This window comes from Schistocerca gregaria, chromosome 5 (genome assembly GCF_023897955.1).
Source record: "Schistocerca gregaria isolate iqSchGreg1 chromosome 5, iqSchGreg1.2, whole genome shotgun sequence".
Taxonomy (NCBI): Eukaryota; Metazoa; Arthropoda; class Insecta; order Orthoptera; family Acrididae; genus Schistocerca; species Schistocerca gregaria.
This window is the reverse complement of record NC_064924.1, coordinates 631,507,634-631,530,453: the sequence shown is the minus strand read 5'-3', so window position 1 is coordinate 631,530,453 and position 22,820 is coordinate 631,507,634. Positions and strand designations below refer to the sequence as shown.

The 22,820-nt window shown below is 41.8% G+C and overlaps 1 protein-coding gene across 3 annotated transcripts in view; it reads right to left on the bottom strand.

Moving 5' to 3' along the window:
• Window positions 1–22,820, bottom strand: part of LOC126272207 (MAU2 chromatid cohesion factor homolog) — a 179,790-nt gene that overhangs the window by 34,565 nt on the left and 122,405 nt on the right. For all 3 annotated transcript variants that reach the window (XM_049974889.1, XM_049974890.1, XM_049974891.1), the window contains exon 7: window positions 11,111–11,406. In XM_049974889.1, the coding sequence (XP_049830846.1) occupies window positions 11,111–11,406 (296 nt within the window). The remainder of the gene's footprint in view (window positions 1–11,110; window positions 11,407–22,820) is intronic.

Genomic DNA, 22,820 nt, shown 5'->3' with positions numbered 1-22,820 from the left:
TAGTAGACTCTGCAGTAACTGGAGACTGTACATGGTTCGCCACACTGAAGAGAACTGTCCACTGTAGCTCAGTGCTCTAGCATTTAACCAGGGTTCAACCACTCGCTATCCATGCAGGTGATGCCCCATGGATTGGCAGATGTGGCCACTGGTGGCTCTCGGTGTAGCTTCTGCCTTGGTGCCAATGATGGTCGTATGCATGTTTGGCGCCGTGCAGGTGAGCGCCACAATCAGGACTGCATACGACCGAGGCACACAGGGCCAACACCCGCCATCATGGTGTGGGGAGCGATCTCCTACACTGGCCGTACACCTCTGGTTATCGTCGAGGGGACACTGAATAGTGCACGGTACATCCAAACCGTCATCGAACCCATCGTTCTACCATTCCTAGACCGACAAGGGAACTTGCTGTTCCAACAGGACAATGCACGTCCGCATGTATCCCGTGCCACCCAACGTGCTCTAGAAGGTGTAAGTCAACTACCCTGGCCAGCAAGATCTCCGGATCTGTCCCCCATTGAGCATGTTTGGGACTGGCTGAAGCGTCGTCTCACGCGGTCTGCACGTCCAGCACGAACGCTGGTCCAACTGAGGCGCCAGGTGGAAATGGCATGGCAAGCCGTTCCACAGGACTACATCCAGCATCTCTACGATCGTCTCCATGGGAGAATAGCAGCCTGCATTGCTGCGAAAGGTGGATATACACTGTACTAGTGCCGACATTGTGCATGCTCTGTTGCCTGTGTCTATGTGCCTGTGGTTCTGTCAGTGTGATCATGTGATGTATCTGACCCCAGGAATGTGTCAAAGTTTCCCCTTCCTGGGACAATGAATTCACGGTGTTCTTATTTCAATTTCCAGGAGTGTAGAACGTCCTCACACTTTTTGGGAAAAAAAAATGGAGAGATGTTTTTGAAAGCCCTTTGATGGGGGGAAGAGGGGGGGGAGAGAGAGGGAGGGGGGAGAGAGAGGGAGGGGGGAGAGAGAGGGAGGGGGGGAGAGAGAGGGAGGGGGGAGAGAGAGGGAGGGGGGAGAGAGAGGGAGGGGGGAGAGAGAGGGAGGGGGGAGAGAGAGGGAGGGGGGAGAGAGAGGGAGGGGGGAGAGAGAGGGAGGGGGGAGAGAGAGGGAGGGGGGGAGAGAGAGGGAGGGGGGAGAGAGAGGGAGGGGGGAGAGAGAGGGAGGGGGGGAGAGAGAGGGAGGGGGGAGAGAGAGGGAGGGGGGAGAGAGAGGGAGGGGGGACAGAGGGGGGCGGGTTGGAAAGCCCTTTGATTCACAGCAACATATATGCTGCATATTCTCGTATTACAAAAGTATAAATTCGAGTTCCACCAAACACAGCATGTCATTTTCCTGAGTGTTGAAATTGAAAATGGCAGCAGATATTCAGAGCATAGCTCATGTGTTGTAGTCAGCGAATAGCAAGATAACTGTTAAGTAGCAAGAACACACAAAGAGAAAACGTTAATTGTTTCATTAATATACATAGTGTAGTTGCAAGAGAAGCTAAGCTTTCACATGTAATATTGAACTTTTTTTGCCTGTGTTATACTTAAAGATACATCACACAAATGTGCCAGTAAATTTAAAATAATGACGTAAATGTCTGGTCTTCTGAGCTCAAAAGTCTTATAAGTGGCTGGTCCTCAAAGTGTTAAGTTTTAAACAAGAGTCAAATGCTCTGTGATTCAAGAAATTCATCCCACATGGGGTGTTGATTCCCACACTTTTTATAGTTGAAAACCACAGCGTGCAGTGTGTTAGGCAACAGGACAGTGTTCTTGACAATCTTTGATATTGCTGACACCCCTATATGATTTAACTCTAAACATGCCATGGTGCTGGAACTACACTGAACATATTCTGATCGCTCTGGAGCATGGTGTGACCGTAATGTTTACCCTGGTATACAGGGTGGGACCACACTTAAGTCACATGCAACGAATATCTGTAATGCAACCATCTGTGTGTGGCGTGTTTATAATTATATATTATTTATATTTTAGGACAATTAATATGTAAAAAACACACCACATGTCGTAAAGAAAGCATGTAAACTGTCTAAGGATGAATCACAACGATTCGAAACCGGAAACGGTAGCCTTTGAATAAAGGAACTGAAAGTAAATTTGAGGCTGGTTGCTGTCCTAACATCATCAACATCTGATGAAATCTTAAAGTGATCCAAAGCAGAAAAAGAGTGTTTTTGCTTTTTTCCTGTTTCGCACCTGCCAATGGCATGACCACTGGAGCGTGTAACATTGACAATTGTGAGAATAAAATGACAAAGGGTCACTCTAAGATACCGCCCCCCCCCCCCCCCCTTCCTCCAGTTCGTCAACACTATGGGCACTAGCCACACACCTCTGTTGGGTACTTTTACCTTTTACAATGTCCTTTTACAGAGACAGCCATCCACTGATTTCTAGGTGATAGCATGACAGGCATCTCTTATGGCACATCTCAGCTCAGTGGCACTATATCCCTGAATTAGCACTTGCTGGCCACATGTGATACCTAAGGAGGATTGAAAGAAAGAGATGCCTGTCAAGCTGGCACACAGGAATCACTAATGGCTGTCTCTGTAGAGTGACATTTTTAAAGTGCTTAACAAAAGTGTGTGGATGGCATCGACAGTGTTGATGGTATGGAGGGGCATCTTAGATGGACTTTTGCCATTTTATTTATGCTTTTATTAATGTCGCATCCCCCCCCCCCCCCCCCCATTATCACGACACAGGAGGGTGAGAAACTGGAGGGCTGAAAAAGCGTATAAACACCTTCTGTTGCTTTGGGTCACGCTCAAATTTTACCTAATGGTCCCGAGTGGTTCCTAACTGTAGAACTAAGCAAAAGTTGTACTCAAACTGGATTTGAAAGGGGTGTGATCACATTCAGTGGTACTGCAGACCCACGGTGTCCTTAGAGAAGGGCTGAATCGTCTGGGGGATATCAACAGTGTTATGTCAAGGACACTGATCTGTTACTCATCGCACAGAAAACTGTCTTTTTGATGGCAAAATGTGTGGGAATCAATACCCCAAGGTAAGAATGGTTTCATTGATTCCTTTTATGTTGATTCTGAGGGGCGCTGTGTCTAAAATGTTTCCCTGAGCCTCCCACAACGAAACTGCAACATTTCAAATCTGGGCATCACAGTTGTGGCATCGATAGGTCACATCGACCACACAAATTACAATCTTTGGAATATTAACTGCTCTGACGAGTCGCCATGTTTAATTCAGTCTGCCTTTGTACTTCATGCAGTGTTCATGTGTATCAGTCTTTATGGTAAAATGTATGTTTATATAGAAAACTTGGGAACTGTTTATTACGTATATTACGATCCATATCCAGAATCCCATATTGGTGACCCTGGACAAAAAGTTCGACGTCTTCCGCACTGGTCGTATAGAATCAACAGGTGTCACGTCCAATGCCGTACCTACATCACCGAACATTCTTAATGAAGATTTGGAGGCCCAGCTCTTACGGCCAAGCCAACACAGCACTCCACCATCAGTTATTTCGCAGCTAACGGACAATGATCTATGATCTTCAATGAGGATAACCTCTACTTTAGCACCTCCACAACGACCGAGTGTTACGCAGTTACCTCAAACAATGGACTCTGGCTTTGTTCCGCCGGACTATGCACAGCAACAAGTGAAAAGTGAAGTGGACGATCTTCTAAATGGTGTAACGATCAATCACTTGTACAAAGTTCAAAGGGACCGAAATTCGCACACGTCCTTTGATCCTCTACGTGCCACGACGTCAGTTACAGTAGTGCCGTGTGCAACTTGTGCAAAACGCACACACAGTTAACTATTACCAAGCTACACCAGCCTCACCTTCCTCACAAATCAGTAACAGACATTTTTCTGCATCCAATTTGCCAGAGCAAACACCGCCAACAGGTTTCACCAGTGTTTTATGGCCCTACCACGAAGCGTACATGGCCAGTGTGCGCGGAAAACTCTCACTGTTGCCACTTTAAGCTCCAGCACAACGAGGCGCCCCCCCCACCACCACCACCAACGGGGGGACCTCGATTCCGACCATACAAACGCTCGCTCCTCCTGCAGTACCGTCTGCATCTGCTGTGCCGGCCTTCCGTGTCATTTCCGAGTTGGACAATGTCGGTGTTATTCCCACAATTTCTGGTCCAGTGTACAGGCTCTCATTACACGCCGCTCACCTGTTCGCTCCCATGGTACCGACCGTGACTGCCACGTCGTGTTTTCAGGCGTCTTCAGAGCATCCGTTGTTCCGAAAGTGTGTGATAGTAACATTTACGCACTGGGGATGCCGGATCCCAGCATGAACTCTTGTGCAGCAGAACCCACAGGCCTTCCAAGACACGCCGAAACCACCTATGTCTCCACCTCCAGGCCGCCTACCCAAGCTACCTCCCCAATACAAGGACAATCCAGTTTGATGGCTCGCACTGCTGGAGCACCTCTTCAAGCTGAATCAAGTGACTGATGACAACTCCAAGTTCCTATGTTTGGTCACACACCTTCACGACCACTCTGATTTAATTTGTGAGCTTCTACTTTCACCTCCAGCACCACTGAAGTACGAGTTCGCCAAGAAAACTGTATTGGACCGACGCTTGCTCGCCACAGAAATTGATAATCAAGATTCTGTACGAGGAGCACCTGGGGGACTGCACTCCATCACAACGTTGGTGCCGCCTCAGGTTGCTCATGAGTGAACACACAATGCCAAACGTCACTCTGTGGGCGGTATGGTCTGCCAAGTTACCTACCGACCAACAGATACACCTACTGCCACACTTTTTCGAGTCTATCGGTTCTCGCCTACACATTGCAGATCAGCTGTATGCGCTCCTGCGCCAGAAACACCCAGATCATCCCCCATCGTTGTGTGACACTACACCTCCTGTTTACTGGTTGTCTGCAGGCAGGGGCAGGGCCCGTTTCGCTTCCACACCTTCTACGCCGCCAGGCAGTACTCGTTCTCTATCTCCTCTTTCCGAGCACTCAAGACTCGCACACACTCCATACATTCCGGTTTATGTCCCAGAACAGATCAACGAGGACAAGCCTCCCCCACTATCACAGTCACTGCCACCGCCACATCCGGTTCATCCGTACTGTTGGTACCACAAAATTTTTTGTGGCCGAGGCCAAGAAGTACAGGTTACCTTGCCAACACCCAAATGCCAACCGCAGGTACTAAGTGACACTGTGTCCTGCGCGTAACTTCACAGGCGTCCTCTAACATTGCACTCCATCCACTCGTCGTCTTGGCTGAGCGGTCGTCTATATGTAATAGACATTTCATCGCAGTTTGTCTACCTAATTGACACTGGCGCTGACGTGTCTATCATACCTTGATCGTTTGCTCCTACCAAATTTTCACCGACAAAGTCTCTCCTACGAGCTGTCAACGCATCAACTTTACAAACTGTCAGTCCTGTGAAAGTGATGGTGCACCTATCCCCTTCTTGGCGTTTCCTTTTCTTTCCCATTACAAGCTCTCCCCGAACGTAGTCCAGTGTTCAGTGTTACACCACCTGTCTAACACTCAGATATTGTGCTCCGTCACCCATACTCCTCATTCCGTTTCCACTGCAACATGGGATTTAGTTTACGTTAGTTCCGCCCTCGCGGGCAAGATTGCGACCTGCGTCACTAACCTACTTTCAGAATACAACTCAGCAGTGCACATCCGCCGGGAGAACGACGAGCTGAAACAATGCATTGCTCACATTTACGAGCTCGCTGCGGCCCGCACCTTGCTGTTGAAACCGCAATCCGCAGTTCCTTCACTGGATCGAACTTCATCACCAAGCATCAGTTCAAACACTCATCACGTTAGTACAAAAACATTCACTGTGTGTGATGATTCACGTTCAGTGACCCTCTGCACCACCCATGTGCCCACTACGCACAGTGCCTAGTGTCTCCAATAACAGTCGCTCACACAGCACGACCACATCCACTATGCAGGCAGCCACCCCGCTTGTTGATAAACATTGCCCCTCTCCCACATGCCAGCCAAGCAACTCGGCGGCCATCACTGTCCCTCGCGTGACACAAACGCCTCTCTCACCCGGGCCGGTTACCCAAGGCAAAGTTTGCAATAGACAGTTGCTGCGCACCCCACTCTGCTCCGTGCTGCATATGCAGCCGAGCTCTACAAACGAGCGCACATCACGCTCGCATAATAGGCATGTGACTTTCGTGCTGCCCTTTCCCACTCATGCTAATGGCTACGCGTCATCGCGTCCCAAAACTCCACGTCAAAATGTTACTCAGCCTCGTGTGCAGTTCTCAGTCTCTTCCGTCACTGACGGAACGACACACAAGATAATTACCTCTGCCGGTCCTCAGTTGCGTGTGGCCCAGCAGTAAATTAACGAACTACTGGAGGCAGGCATTCTACAACCATCGGTCAGCAATTGGTCTTCACCAAGTCACCAAACACAATGGTTCTTTTCGAATGTGTGGTGATTACAGATGTTTAAATGCTCGCACTGTCATGGATAATTACCCCATGCCAAACATAAACTCATATGTTATTGGGCGCCACAATCTTCATTGTGATTGACTGCAAACATGCTTATCATCAGATACCTGTAGCACCTGAAGACATTCCAAAGACTGATCATCACGTCGTCGCTCGGTTCGTTCCAGTACAGCTTCATGCCATTTGGTTTAAAGAGTGCAGCACAAACGTGGCAACGTTTCATTGACTCGATCTTACGATGATTTGAGTTTTGCTTCGCATACCTGGATGACATACTCATTTTCAGAAAATTGACTGAAGACCACGAAGATCATTTATCCCATGTCCTCCAGACTTTGGCATCCAACGTTGTTGAGGTCAACAAAGAAAAATTCCAATTGCATCAGTCTTCTGTGACACTTCTGGGTTACACTGTCTTCATAGACAGAATACAGCCTCCCAAATCCTGTGTGCAGTCTGTCACGTCATTGCCACCCACAGCTATATACAAAGAACTCAATGTTTCCTAGGTACTATAAATTACTACTGCCATCATCTACCTTCTGCAACTGCTGTGCAGGCCCCGCTTATGGACTCACTCTCTGGTAAACCAACTTCGGGCGTTAAACCAGTCTGTTGGACTGAACCCCTGATAGAGGCTTCAGGGCTTTTAAAACAGCTTTAGCTCATGAAGTCATACTCACCCACCCTGATCCGTCTGCCAATTCGTTTATCACTACGGACGGCAGCGACATCGCAATCGGAGCAGTATTGCAACAGAGCAAAGGTGACACAGTATCACCACTTCATTTCTTCTCCAAAAAACTGTCTACAGCACAGAAGAAATATTCCGCTTTTGATAGAGAGCTTCTGGCAGTGTACGAGGGCGTCAAACATTTACGCACTGACATCGAGGGCAGTCCTTTCTTCATTCTTACTGATCACAAACCGCTGGCGGACGCCTTCAGCAACCTGCCAGAGGATCCCCGCCCCCGAAATTTTCTACCACTTTGATGTGGCCCCTTCAATTTACTACAGACGTACGCTACGTCAAAGGCACGGAGAACATACACTGATTTCCTCTCGCGGATCAATGTTGTTTCAAGTATCATTGATTTATCCGACCTCGCTGCTCTACAGGCTTTGGACAAGGACACTCAGGTTCTGCTCACGGACCTGCAATCTTTGCTCATGTTTACCAAGGCTAAGTTCCCTGGCATTTTGGACGAAGTGTGGTGTGACTCTTCTATGGGCATTCTGCAGCCTTTGCTCCCGCCCACGCTGTGTCGACAGGTTTTCAATGCCTTGCATAATCTCACCCTCCCTAGTGTCCGAGCCACCAGTCGCCTCGTCACCAAGTGTTTTGTGTGGAAAGATGTGAAACGCAACTGTCAAACATGGGCACGCAGCTGCATTTTATTTTTTATTTTATTTTACTTTTATTTGTTTATTTATTTAACCTGGCAAGATTAGGGCCATCAGGCCCTCTCTTACATCTAAGCAGGCATTCTACTTATTTTACATTCATATGTTTTAGTAGGCATGTTAAACTACATCTAGTACAAAAAGTGAAATAAACAATTAGAAAGGTACACCTGGAAAAATACATTATTGAAGAAAAAGATTTTAGATAGGAGTGCTGGCAGCAGGGAGTATGAGGGAGACTCATGGTGAAGGGAGGAGAAGAATAGAGAGACATGATGAAACATAATAAAGGAAAAGAAGATTGCGTGGCTAATAGAGATAGATGAAGAGGAAGGCATCTCAGGAGCAAGATAGGAGACGCTAGCTATGCTATTTGACAGATGAGACGATTGGCCTTGTACATTAATTTTGTGGAGAACTTTATGAGGATGATAGTAGGAAATGCTTCAACTTCTTCTTAAAAGCAGCAGGAGATTGAATTTTCCTAAAGGTAAGCGGCATTTTGTTCCAGAGGCGGACAGCGGCAACTGAGAAGGAGTTTGCAAAAGTTTTTGTTTTGTGAGTGAGCTGCATTTCCTGTAAACGAAACAAAATAGGACATTATACCTCTCCACCACTCAGTAAGTTTGACATCCCTAAGGGACGTTTCCATCATGTACATATCGACCTTATCGATACCCTGTTTCCATTGGAGGGCCACAGGTATATCCTATCTACAATAGATAGAATGTCTCATTGGGTGGAAACCGTCCCCTTACCCAACATCACAGCAGAAACTGTGGCCAAAGGATTTGTTTCTTCCAGGATCACTAGGTTCGTCGGTCCGTCCACCATCACAACCGATCAGGGTCGACAGTTCGAATCTGCACTTTTTACGATTCTCTGTAATCTTTGCGGTACTAAAAAGATCCAGACGACAGCCTACCACCCACAAAGCAACAGGTTGGTGGAATGATGGCACTGCACCCTTAAAACTGCACTCATGTGCCACAACTGTCTCTGGTCCGAGGCACTTCCTTGGGTGTTGCTGGGCCTACGATCTACATTTAAACCAGATTTACACGGGACGATTTCCAAATTCGTTTTCGGCGATAAACCGGGTTTACCTGGGGAACTAATTCTCCAACAAGATCCCAAGGATCCCCCCTCTACCGCAGACTTTATCGGAAGGATGCATGCACACTTTAGAAACACCCACCTGTCAAGACGTTCCCCACCTGACACTTAGTGCCGACCGCACTCAGCTCTTTCTCACACATCATGCTCAGGGACGACTGTCAGACAACCCTTACAACCTTCTTACCTTGGCCCCTTCGAAGTACTCTGGAGGAGCAAGACGATGTTCAACATTACGATAAAAGATCGCCTGCAAACTATTTCTCTGCACAGGCTCAAGCCTGCCTTTGTAGACTATGACACCTCTCTGCCATCCCAGTTGGACTGCCCGAGCACTTGTTCTTTTGACGAACCTGCTAACGAGTCCGTTAAACCTACGGTTGGGTTTTCTCCGTCCAACGATTCACCACCGCAGTTCGCGCGTTTCTCAGGCATGTCATCATCATCCCCATTCACAGGTTTTGAAGACATTTCAGGTACTTGAGACGCGCAGGCCCCGTCCTTCTGTTTCCACTGCAACATACAACCTGACCGCGTCGACAGCGCGTCGGTTATGGTATTAGATAATAGTGTACTTGTATTGCTCACTGACAGCACAGACCACACCCTCACCGAGGAACTCAATGTCAAGATAGTGCATAGCTTGTCCCTCCCACAAGAGTGCGACCCGTCATGTGTTTGAGCTTTCATTTCTCTGGACGGCTCAGTCTGCGTTCAGGGAAGGCACGCTCACACGCCGCCTCCTCTCCCATAACACTACTCCCGTGTTGGCCGATTCATCACTCCCTACCCTGCTGGTTTTCGGATTATGAGATGGACCGGCGGCCGCCCTCTGCATACCGACCCGACGGAGATGGAGCTTCCAGTAATGCACCTGCTGCCTCGCACAACTCATCCCGACGCTGAAATCCCCATCAGGGCTCAGAGGCTGTACTGCGTCCTATGGGAGGGGTGCTGTGTGGCTTCGATAGGTCACATCGACCACACAAATTACAATCTTTGGAATATTAACTGTTCTGACGAGCTGCCATTTTTAATTAAAAAAAAAAATGTTCAAATGGTTCTGAGCACTATAGGACTTAACTTCTGAGGTCATCAGTCCCCTAGAACTTAGAACTACTTAAACTTAACTAACCGGAGGACATCACGCATATCCATGACACCTGCGACAGTAGCGGCTCCAGACTGTAGCGCCTAGAACCGCTCGGCCACTCTGGCCGGCCACGTTTAATTCAGTCTGACTTTGTATTTCATGCAGTGTTCATGTGTATCAGACTTTATGGTAAAATATATGTGTATATAGAAAACTTGGGAACTATTTATTACGATCCATATCCAGAATACCATACAGTCAAAAGAAGGGGTGAAATGTGGGAAAGAGGAAGTGTGAGAACCTTTCCGTTGTGACACATCCACAGTGGTGTTGGTCAGAATTATGGTGAAATTTGGTGCCAATGTGACATCATTAACCCACTTTACAGCTCTGATGAACTAATGAGCTCTGACTTTCCACACACACACACACGTCGACATCTTTCTGTTTGAAGCACTGTTGACCCTAAGGGTGATGTCACAGGGTGCCACACTTTTCCACCATTGCAGAGGGTAGTTGTGGGCACCTTTGAGCCACATTTCAAACTTCTACATCATAGTGGGAGGCAGTTATGGGTTTTCAAAAAAAAAAAAAAAAAATGCCTCTTTAAGTCTGTTACACAGTGTATTTCTACCAGTAATCCAGTTTCTGAGTGTAAAGCATTTCAGGTCTGATGAAATGAAATGTAGTGGTTGTCAATGGATATCTCTCTCAAGTTTTGGAATCACATTACAGAAATGGAGTTCACTCACTGGTTAAACACTGAAAAAAAGTTGTGAACTAAAAGGATCTAAAATGCTTTTCTATCTAAAAGTCAGGTTTTCATTGCTGGGCTGAAAACATTCCACCTTGCTTTCCTGTCTTCAGTCTATAATCTTTAAATATCTACAGGAAGTGTGTCAAGAATACATTAAGAGCAGAAACATTAAGAGTAGAAACAGTAAATAACAACATAATGTGCTTTGGCTGAGACTATACAGTTGACATCGGGCTTACCTGAGGCGGTGTTGCAGAATCACTACTGCTGTTGGTCCCAGACTTAACCTTGAGTGCAGCCATAAACTGATCCTCAGCCTGTTCCAAACAGTTCATGCTCATTGAATAAAGGCCAAGCAACGTATGCATCTGTGAGCTGTGGGTCTGCAGCAGCCGTGGTTGCTGCTGGCAGAGCATACACGCCTGTGCAATTTCTTGCAAAGCTAGACACTTGTTTCCCATCACCAGTCGGCACATCGCAATGTGCTCCAACAGCATTATCTGGAAGACTGAGAGGATCGGTTTGTTGTCTACGACTGAAACATGACAGAAACATCTAAGTTTTATGTGGCAGATAACTGTAATAGCAGCTCAGTAAACGTTATAACACTGATAGTTTTTAATCACATTGCTGACAATATATTCCTAGCCAATAATTAAACAATGAGGAGTGGTACCATGAATTTACACAGAATAGAGTAACTACATGTAAATAACTATATTACAGATGATAGACTTCAGTTTATCAGCAGAATGGTACAGACTAAGTATGATCCCTGGAAGGTGGACTACAGAGTCAAGAACATTTATGATCATATCCTTCCCCTTAGTTAATACAGGTGAAGTTAATAATCATCAAACATTTTAAAGGGGTGATACAAAATCAAAATGTTAATTTTCTCATATTGTAATGTTATCATCTGATTACTGATACTTGTTTTCAATTTTATGTTTCAATGAGGCAGATACATGATGTGGCAGAAGTAGGAGCAATACTTCACTTGTGCAGTATTAATGCTGAGCCAGTCATCAACTTTCACATTATGATAGCCAATATCCATTACTAGATCCCTGATGTGACATACTGTTTTATGTCCTCTACTAACAACAATATTATTCAGAAATAATTATTCTATCTGAATCATGTGTAATGAATGTAATCCTAAGTTCAATTTGCTTGTTCTGATCAGATACAAATACAGATGATGTCTGCTTCCATCAAACTATAACATATACCACTTTACAGTACTCACTTGGATAAAAGTAGAATCAGATTGCCAAAGTTGGTAACACACGGATGAAACAGGTAGATTTATAAAAAGCTATGGTGTATGTGTTTTGAAAAGAGTTGATCAAATACAATGTCCTAATGCAAGCGTGTCTGAGTAAGGTAGAGACATTTAGCGATCGTAACTAAGCTAGACTCCAGGCTGTCACCAAAACTAAAATTTAATGGAGTGTGGGGGCAATATTACACTCTAACCAAAAGTTTATCAGTTTCATAATCAACTACTAAATAACACCAACAGATAACTTCAAGATGAAATATATAGACACTAAAGCATATTTATCCACAAATATCACATTTCCTGTAATTTCACCACTACAAATCATATTAGAAGACACATTTTGGAGAGATATTTAATGCTGTCTATATCAGCTTTACTGCATGATAAATGTTGTACATTTTCAACAGATTTCAAGAGTTCATGCACGAAACAGTGATGTTTCTGGGATGTCATGGGTATTAAGCTGTGATGTGATTTTTGTATGAATAAACAAATAAATATTGAATTGATATCGAATCAAGCAGTGATGAGGAAAACAATGTTCATCTGCCCATATTCTCTAAGCTGTGCACATAATGGAACAAACTCACTCATGTGGAAATGGCTCTGAGCACTATGGGACTTAACATCTATGGTCATCAGTGCCCTAGAACTTAGAACTACTTAAACCTAACTAACCTAAGGACAACACACAACATCCAGCCATCACGAGGCAGAGATAATCCCTGACCCCGCCGCGATCACTCATGTGAAACAGAGCTCTTATACACACGTAACATTTAGTATTACAGAACATACTTCTATTAAATTAACAAGAAAGTCTCAGAATCTTTTAGAAAACACAAATGTGAATTTTTAAAAAAAATATATATATAAAAAAATTGGAAACTGCTTTTCACGAAGTCCGACACCATGACTTCACAATCTGCAGCTATACCCAGTACATTGCTGTAATCTTCCATTCTTCAGCGACTTATAGTATCACTTATGTGACATTAACTAACATTTAATTATAACAAATTATACCAAGAACAATGAATTTTTGATACATCTTAAATGTTCCATTGCTTTGACATGGCGTACTTTCGCAACACGCAAGTTATATTGAAACAACGAAAGTTGAAAATTCTTTACCCACCAATATATTTCCTACTATTTTCTTACAACTACAATAATAATGGTGCAGTTCTGAGAGATCCTCAGTGTGCCAGTGCTTTGAAATAGCATTTATCAGTAGGACGTCAGTTACAATATAAAACCAACTAATTACGGGCTTCCAGTGATTAGGACACCACTCAATATGGTATCTCTCGAGTCCTCCACATGGCGTAGACATGTCATAGATGTGATGTTGGGCAGCTAGGCTAACACGACTTAGTCTTTGGAAGTTGTACTCTGCAGAAGCCACACCTCCAAACCTCTGTTACACAGAGCTATGAGTTACTTCAAGGTGAAGCCTCAGATCTAGCTACAACCCCGTCACTTGATGTCAGTCATCAGATAAATATGAGTGACTCACAAATACCAAAAGTAAACACTATCTGACAAATAGAAAACACCTGTGTAATAGGTTTTGCTTCGTAAGATTGATAACAAGCTAAAAATGGAATGAGATTCTGATAAAATGATCAAACCTATTTTGTTAAACATGTTTTAATGTTTGCCACTATATTCTTTGAGCATATTTTCGATGCTCCTGGCATGAACAGACATCCCTATGACCAATCACACTGTTAATAATATGATAAATAGTATGTTGACATGGACAAAAAAAAAATGACAACTTATTTTCACAGAAGCTATTCCAAAGGTAATACAGCTAAAGTTGGAATAGTATTTACACAAACTACGGCATTAAAAATTACTATTATTATTATTATTATTATTATTATTATTATTATTATTATTATTATATTCTTTTCTCAATCAAACTTTATATCTGGTTAGAAATGGAAAGTGACGCGGACCTTGATCAAGCGTGACTTCCTTTTAACTGTGTGGTATATGTTACATTGCATTTAGGAACTTTTGGGTAATTGAACATGTATCAATAATTACAGATTTCTGTAGTTGTATACATACGTTTGGATGTAGGTGTATTGCGTTGATGTACTGGTGGATATTGTGTGGTATGACTCCTATAGTTGATACAATAATTGGTACAATGTCAACTTTATCCTGATGCCACATGTCCTTGACTTCCTCAGCCAGTTGGACGTATTTTTCAATTTTTTCTCCTGTTTTCTTCTGTATATTTGTTGTATTGGGTATGGATATTTCGATTAGTTGTGTTAATTTCTTGTTTTTATTGGTGAGTATGATGTCAGGTTTGTTATGTGGTGTTGTTTTATCTGTTATATTGGTTCTGTTCCAGTATAATTTGTATTCATCATTCTCCAGTACATTTTGTGGTGCATACTTGTATGTGGGAACGTGTTGTTTTATTGGTTTATGTTGTATGGCAAGTTGATGATGTATTATTTTTGCTACATTGTCATGTCTTCTGGGGGATTCTGTATTTGCTAGTATTGTACATACGCTTGTGATGTGATCTACTGTTTCTATTTGTTGTTTGCAAAGTCTGTTTTATCTGTTATGGTATTGGGATCTTTAGTAATATGCTTGCTGTAATATCTGGTGTTTATTGTTTGATCCTGTATTGCGATCATGACCCTTCTGCCTCACTGTAAATATTGCCTTTTCTTAGGCATGTGTTGGATGCGTCTTGATCGATGTGTGGCAGTGTTAGATGATACGGGTGCTTGCCATATAGTGTTTTCTTTTTCCAATTTACTTTATTTGTATCTGTTGATGTTATGTGATCTAAAGGGTTGTAGAAGTGGTTATGAAATTGCAGTGGTGTAGCTGATGTATTTATATGAGTGATTGCTTTGTGTATTTTGCTAGTTTCTGCTCGTTCTATAAAGAATTTTAGTAATTGTCTACCTGTCCATAATGTAGATAAAATAGAAAGAAACTTCCACATGGGAAAAATATATTAAAAACAAAGATTCCAAGACTTAAAAAGTGGGAAAGCGCCAGTAGACAGGCTCAATAAAATAACATACAACACACACACACACACACACACACACACACACACACACACACACACACACACACAATTTCGAGCTTTCGCAACCGGCGGCTGCTTCGTCAGGAAAGAGGGAAGGAAAAGGAAAGATGAAAGCATTTGGGTTTTAAGGGAGAGAGTAAGGAGTCGTTCCAATACCAGGAGTGGAAAGACTTTCCTTAGGGGGGAAAAAAGGATAGGTATATACTCGTGCACGTACGTACACACACACACACACACACACACACACACACACACACACACACACACACACATCCATACATACATACACAGACACAAGCAGACAACTGTGTGTGTGTGTGTGTGTGTGTACGAGTATATACATACATACACAGACACAAGCAGACAACTGTCTGCTTGTGTGTGTGTGTGTGTGTGTGTGTGTGTGTGTGTGTGTGTGTGTGTATACCTATCCTTTTTTCCCCCTAAGGTAAGTCTTTCCGCTCCTGGGATTGGAATGACTCCTTACCCTCTCCCTTAAAACCCACATCCTTTCATCTTTCCTTTTCCTTCCCTCTTTCCTGATGAAGCAGCCGCCGGTTGCGAAATTCGAAATTTTGTGTGTGTGTGTGTGTGTGTGTGTGTGTGTGTGTGTGTGTGTGTGTGTTATTTTATTGTGCCTGTCTACCGGCGCTTTCCCGCTTGGTAAGTCTTGAATCTTTGTCCATAATGTAGGTTTTTTATGTCGATAAATCCCCTTCCTTTCTGCTTAATCTGAATCTTTCTATTGCTGAAGGTATGTGATGCATTCTATATTTGTGGCATTGTGATCGTCTAAGTGTATTGAGTGCTTCTAGGTCTGTGTTACTCCATTTCACTACTGCAAATGAGTAGGTCAATATTGGTATAGCATAAGTATTTATAGTTTTTGTCTTGTTTCTTGCTGTCAATTCTGATTTCAGTATTTTTGTTAGTCTTTGTCAATATTTTTCTTTTAGTTCTTCTTTAGTATTTGTATTATCTATTCCTATTTTTCGTCTGTATCCTAGATATTTATAGGCATCTGTTTTTTCCATTGCTTCTACGCAGTCGCTGTGGTTATCCAATATGTAATCTTCTTGTTTAGTGTGTTTTCCCTTGACTGTGCTATTTTTCTTACATTTGTCTGTCCCAAAAATCATATTTATATCGTTTCTGAATACTTGTTATCTTTAGTAATTGGTTGAGTTGTCGATTTTTTCTGCCAGTAGTTTTAGATCATCCATGTATAGCAAATGTGTGATTTTGTGTTCGTATGTTCCAGTAATATTGTATCCATAATTTGTATTATTTAGGATGTTTGATAATGGGTTCACAGCAAGGCAGAACAAGAAAGGACTTAATGAGTCTCCTTGGTATATTCCACGCTTAATCTGTATTGGTCATGATGTGATATTATTTGAATTTGTTTGGATATTAAGTGTGGTTTTCCAATTTTTCATTACTATGTTTAGGATCTGTATCAATTGAGGATCTACTTTGTATATTTCCAATATTTGTAGTAACCCTGAGTGGGGTACACTATCAAAAGCTTTTTGGTAATCAATGTATGCGTAGTGTAGCGACCTTTATTTAGTTTTAGCTTGATATGTCACCTCTGCATCTGTTATCAGTTGCTCTTTACATCCTCGTGCTCCTTTGCAACATCCTTTTTGTTCTTCATTTATAATTTTGTTCTGTGTTGTATGTGTCATTAATTTCTGTGTAATGACTGAAGTTAATATTTAGTATATTGTTGTTAGGCATGTTATGGGGCGATATTTAGCTGGGTTTGCTGTGTCTGCTTGATCTTTAGGTTTCATATAAGTTATTCCATGTGTAAGTGTATCGGGGAATGTGTATGGGTCTGCAATGTAACTGTTAAATAATTTAGTTAGATGTGAATGTGTTGAGGTGAACTTCATTAGCCAGAAATTTGCTATTTTATCTTTACCAGGGGCTTTCCAATTGTGAGTAGAATTAATTGCTTTGGTGACTTCATGTTGCAAAATTATCACTTCAGGCATTAGTGGTATCCTCTTGTGTGTGTCTGTTTCTGCTTCTATCCACCGTGCATGCCTGTTATGTTGTACCGGGTTTGACCATATGTTGCTCCAGAAGTGTTCCATGTATGTTATGTTTGGTGGATTGTCTATTTTAATGTGTGTGTTATCTATTGTCTGGTAAAATTTCTTTTGGTTTGTGTTGAATGTTTGGTTTTGTTTCCTTCTATTTTCACTTTTTTTGTATGTTCTAAGTCGTTTGGCCAAAGCTTGTAATTTCTGCTTCTTTTCAGCTAATTGCTCTATCGCTTCTTGCTGTGAGATTTTACCTAACCTTTTTCGTTTTTTGTCTGATATTTCATGTCTTATAAATTGTGTTAGCTGTCCGATGTCTTTTCTCAGTTTTTCAATTCGGATTTGTAGCCTGTGTTGCCATGCTGGTTTTGTGGGTTTCTTCTGTGTGTTGGTTGGTTCTGATCTCTGCCTAGTGTGTATATTTAGTGTAGTGACTGCTCCTATATAAACCAGTAGTTGTAACTCTTCCATAGTTGTGTTTTCATTTATTTTGTTGTGTATGATTGTGTTGATAGTTTTTATTGTTGTTTCGACTTGTGGGTTATTTGGCGGTCTATGCAAGAATGGTCTAATGTCTGTATTTCTGTCTTTGTATTCTATATACGTCAGCTGAAATTTTTCTTCTATATCCAACATGTGTGTCACTTCGTGTTCTATTTGTGCTTGTTCTGGTGGCTGTCTTAAGATTTTGTTTTCCTCTGATTGTTTAATTGATCCGTGTTGTTCTTTGTTTGTTTGCTCTGGGATGTTGGAGTCCATTACTGTATTTTCTTCTTCTTCTTCTGATTGCACATTATTTTGTTCCAGTATTTGTTGTACTTGTTGTTTGATGTTTTCTAATTGTGATTGGGGTATCCTGTTATTTTTGATTATTACACGGATCTGATCAGCTAGTCGTCGTTCTGTTAAAAATTTTAATTCTGAGTATCTGGTAATAAGTGTTGTGTATACTTGTGATCTGTATCCAGTTGTGTTGGTTCCTAGGTTTGTAGCTTGGTAATAACAGAACATGAGGTGTCGATTAACTTCATCTGACCATCTGACCATCTGATCCTCTGTCTTTGTTTTCCTTCTAGGGTGGTTGAAGGAAGCATATCCTCCAAAACACCTCTATTTGGATTTAAATCATTTTCCAGTTGGCTAGCAGTGTCTTTACCATTGTGGGTGGGCATAGGGTTCAAGCCAACAATGACGGCACTTGTCCGAGGCTTCTTTAGTTGTGCCCTGAACCAACTAATCACACTAAAAGGGGGGTTAACCCTATTAGTGGTTTGTTCTTTTCGTCGCCTTTTATGACTGGCAGAACATACCGGAGGCCTATTCTTTTCCCAGGCCTCCACAGGGTTTATTATTATTATTATTATTATTATTATTATTATTATATGTTTATAGTGGGGAATTTCAGCACACAGCTAATGGTGCAAATACAATTTCAACTGAACTTATAAATCAAAAGTTGTATAAGAGAATGGGTAATCACTCGAGGCCCGTATGTGACATCAATGTGCACACTTATCACAGATGGGGGGTTCTGAGAGTTGGAGAAGGGTGACAGTTTTCTGGATGGGATTACACCATCTTTAGAAGGTTGGTGGTCACATTCCTCATGGTCATTTAGTACGGGAAGTGGCAGGCAAAGTTTGGGGCAAGTTGAAGGAGGCAGCATCAGTCGTTGCACAGCTGCATTTGTTACGTGTTTGAAATATTTAGCATTCTGTGGGACTTAGAAATATCCTGGCTCTCTCACTATTTTGTGCAGAGTTGAACTTAGTTTTGGATAAAGTGTGGGAACTTTATTTAAATTTTTGAATTAATCAGCATTTAGGACAGAAAATTGCCAATTAGTCAGTTTATTGGTGAGAATAGTTCAGTCATTTCATAGCTGTGAACACTGTCTGGTGTTTCCCAGCTGATTTATTCATTTTTTAAATTTGTATACTGAGTTGCTATCCACTATATTTGGAGCTAATGATCTTTTATCAGTTCAGCATAATAAATTGTGCTGATCACCAGTAAACAGCTTAGTGAGAGATTAATGAAACAAACTATTTTATTACAACTTCATCATCAGCAGTTGGATATATGATTTCATAATGGCACCATGTCCGATCTAGTAGATATTAGGTTTCTTACTAGTCTTCAGTAACTATATTACTGTTATTTATAAATATTTAAAGTGACTGAACCTTAGGAACTAGTAGTCTGCCCCTGGACTGACAGAGGGAGCTGGTGATTTACAAGGTTAAGCAGTTCGCTTGATGTAGTTTAATGTACCAGATATCTCACTCTAAAGCCATTTACCTTTGTAGGTGTTCACTCAAGAGATATCATCCTCAAACAGTGAACAAGATGAATTTACAATCCATTAAAATGGTGTCGGCTTCTGAAACACTGGGACAGCTGAGCACATAATCTACCAAGATATTATGCTGTGGGACATGGCTTCAATTCTGGTCCAAAGCAAGTTTTGTTTTTGTTCTGTGATTTTATTTATATATAACTGCTTTCATTATGTTGACTACAAAATAATTGATAAGGAAATAAAATACAATTAAATTTGTATTTAATATGTCATAGACATACACAGATTTGAAACTTCATGGCAGGTTAAAACTGTGCCTCCCACCTTCCAAACTTCGCAGAAGCTTTCTTCCAAAACTTGCAGAACTAGCACTCATGGAAGAAATGATACTGCAGAGACATGGCTTAGTCACAGCCTGGGGAATGTTTCCTGAATGAAATTTTCACTCTGCAACAGAATGTGGGCAGGAGAGCGTCTGTGAAGTTTGCAAGGTAGGAGACAAGGTACTGGCAGAATTAAGGCTATGAGGACAGGTCGTGAGTTATGCTTGGGTAGCTCAGTCAGTAGAGCACTTGCTTGTGAAAGGCAAAGGTCCCAAGTTCGAGTCTCGGTCCAGCACACAGTTTTAATCTCCCAGGAAGTTTCATATCAGTGCACACTGCTACAGAGTATAAATTTCATTCTGCATATACAAATTTATTTATGATGATATTGTTCACAATTTTTAGTGTAAAAATTATCATAGGTACGTTAGTAGCATAAATTATTCTTGATCCATGAATACTGTGTGAAGGAGACCTAACCACATTTGCATTTAGTTTTTCAATGAGTTTAAGGGAAACTTAAATCACTGACATCCTGAAATACTGGTTTTTCGTATGTTACTTTTGCATCCATAAACAAATCTAACTAAAATGTCACTGCCTCCATCTTATATTCAGTTGTATATACAAATGCATTTTGAAATAGATAAAAATAAAAGTATTACACAATGTGTGGAAAGCCTTGAGATCCTAAGCATTCCAGATTATCATCATACATGCTTGCTTTCTCACCATTATGAAAACCGATGTAATTTTAATGGGTGGTAAATTCATCTCACGTGCTTCCTGAGGGTATCACCTCCTGAATGAAATCTCATCAGGCTGAATGTCTTTAGGGTGAGACACCTGGCACCTTACACTCCATCACCATCCATTCTTTGATATCCCTCAATTACCTAGTGTTCTTCTTGTATTATCTGACTGGATTGAAGATCGTATGTGAGAGAACTGAATATGTCATCTTCATAGACAACCATCACTAGTACGTAACTACCATAATTACCAAATTAAAAAAAAAAAATCTTTATCCCCTCCTCCGAAAACAAATGTTAAACTCAACTTCAGAGGAAAAATATTTAAATTTGTCTATAAATATCACTTACAAAACTCCTGTCTGACACATTCTACAGTCTTGCCTTTATGTGTTGGATTGTTACCAGAAGAGGGCAGGTAAGAGTGAGGGTACAGACAACTGTGTTATTTGCCATGAGATTGTTTATTCAGAACAGGAGCGTCAAAAATGTGCAACAAACTCTAGTAAAAAACACTGAAACAAATGGTTTTTGCTCCATGCAAATTTTAAAATTCCAAATTAATTTAAGGAAAATGTTACTGTCTCCCCAAAGCAGATTGCACAAGTGTAATGATGTTAAAACTAAAGAAATTCAAGTTCTTACAGACACACATGCAGGCAATTTACAAGTGGAATAAAGTGAGAAATAACAGTACTGATAAACTATGTTTCCTAAACCACAGAAGTTCACAGGATTGCAGATTGTTGATTTAGTTAAAGATTTGCACAGACAAATACAGACCATAATTGGTTGACAGCAAACTTTGTACCTGGTCATATATGGAATTTAAAATAGGTCATCAGTCTTCTGACTGGTTTGATGCCCTCCCTTTGTGAGCTTCCAGCTTAGTTCTGTATCCCACTTCTTTGCGTATTGATTCTTCCTGGCTAATCTCTTAAACTTCAGCCTACTCTTCATCACTACTATATTGTGATCCGAGTCTGTGTCTGCTCCTGGGTATGCCTTTCAATTCAGTATCTGCTTTCAGAATCCCTGTCTGACCATGATGTAATTTAACTGAAATCTTCCGGTATCACTCTGCTTTTTCCAAGTATCCTCCTCTTGTGATTCTTGTCCCGGCCAATATTTTCCAACTCCTTTCTACTCCTTCCCTCACAACTGCATTCCAATCACCCATCACAATTAGATTTTCATATCTCTTTACGTACTATATTACCCTTTCAATATCCTCGTATACTTACTTTATCTTTGTCCTCATAGCAAAGTTTAAATACTTACAATTTGTACTTGGAATGGTGAGAAATGTTTATTCTCATAGTACTTTTACCACTTATGGTACAATTAGGAATAGTACATCATTTTTATGGGACTTTGTCTCCGCCTTCCGTTGCTGTTATTAAAATTCATGAATCCTCAATAAAATTTAAGTTATGAGCAAAACTATGCAAATTTAACATAAAACAATAAAAATAATAAAAACTTCTAAATGGTGTGTGTGTGTGTGTGTGTGTGTGTGTGTGTGTGTGTGTGTGTGTTTTGAATAGTAATCGCTGCCAATATACAATGCCCTACTGTCGGTGTATCTGGCTTCATTCAAAAGATATGCTGATTTTAATTAACTTCCCAATCAAAATGTCTCTCTCAGATTAATTATTAAGGTTACTGAACATGTAAGTACTTCCATCAATATGTCTTATCAAGAGCTCCAAACTGAGTGCTCTAAATCTCCTTCATCAGCTGACTACTTAAAAAGTTAGAAATTATTTACTGAATTACTGGTATTCAAATCTATTTGTGTTTGTTTCTCCTCTCTCCGTCGGAAAGCACAATGGAGATGAATGGACACAGGTGATCAGATGGATGCTCACGTACATGTCCCCCGTCACTATCAGGGGTCCCATATCACTCCAACTACACATACCCCACACCTTTACAGAGCCTCCACCAGCTTGAACAGTCCCCTGCTGACATACAGGTCCATGGATTAATGAGGTTGTCTCCATACCCGTACACCTCCATCCGCTCGATACAACTTGAAACAAGACTCGTTCGACAAGGCAACATATTTTCAGTCATCAACAGTCCAATGTCAGTGTTGATGGGCCCAGGCAACACTTTGTGTCATGCAGACATCAAGGGTACACAAGTGAG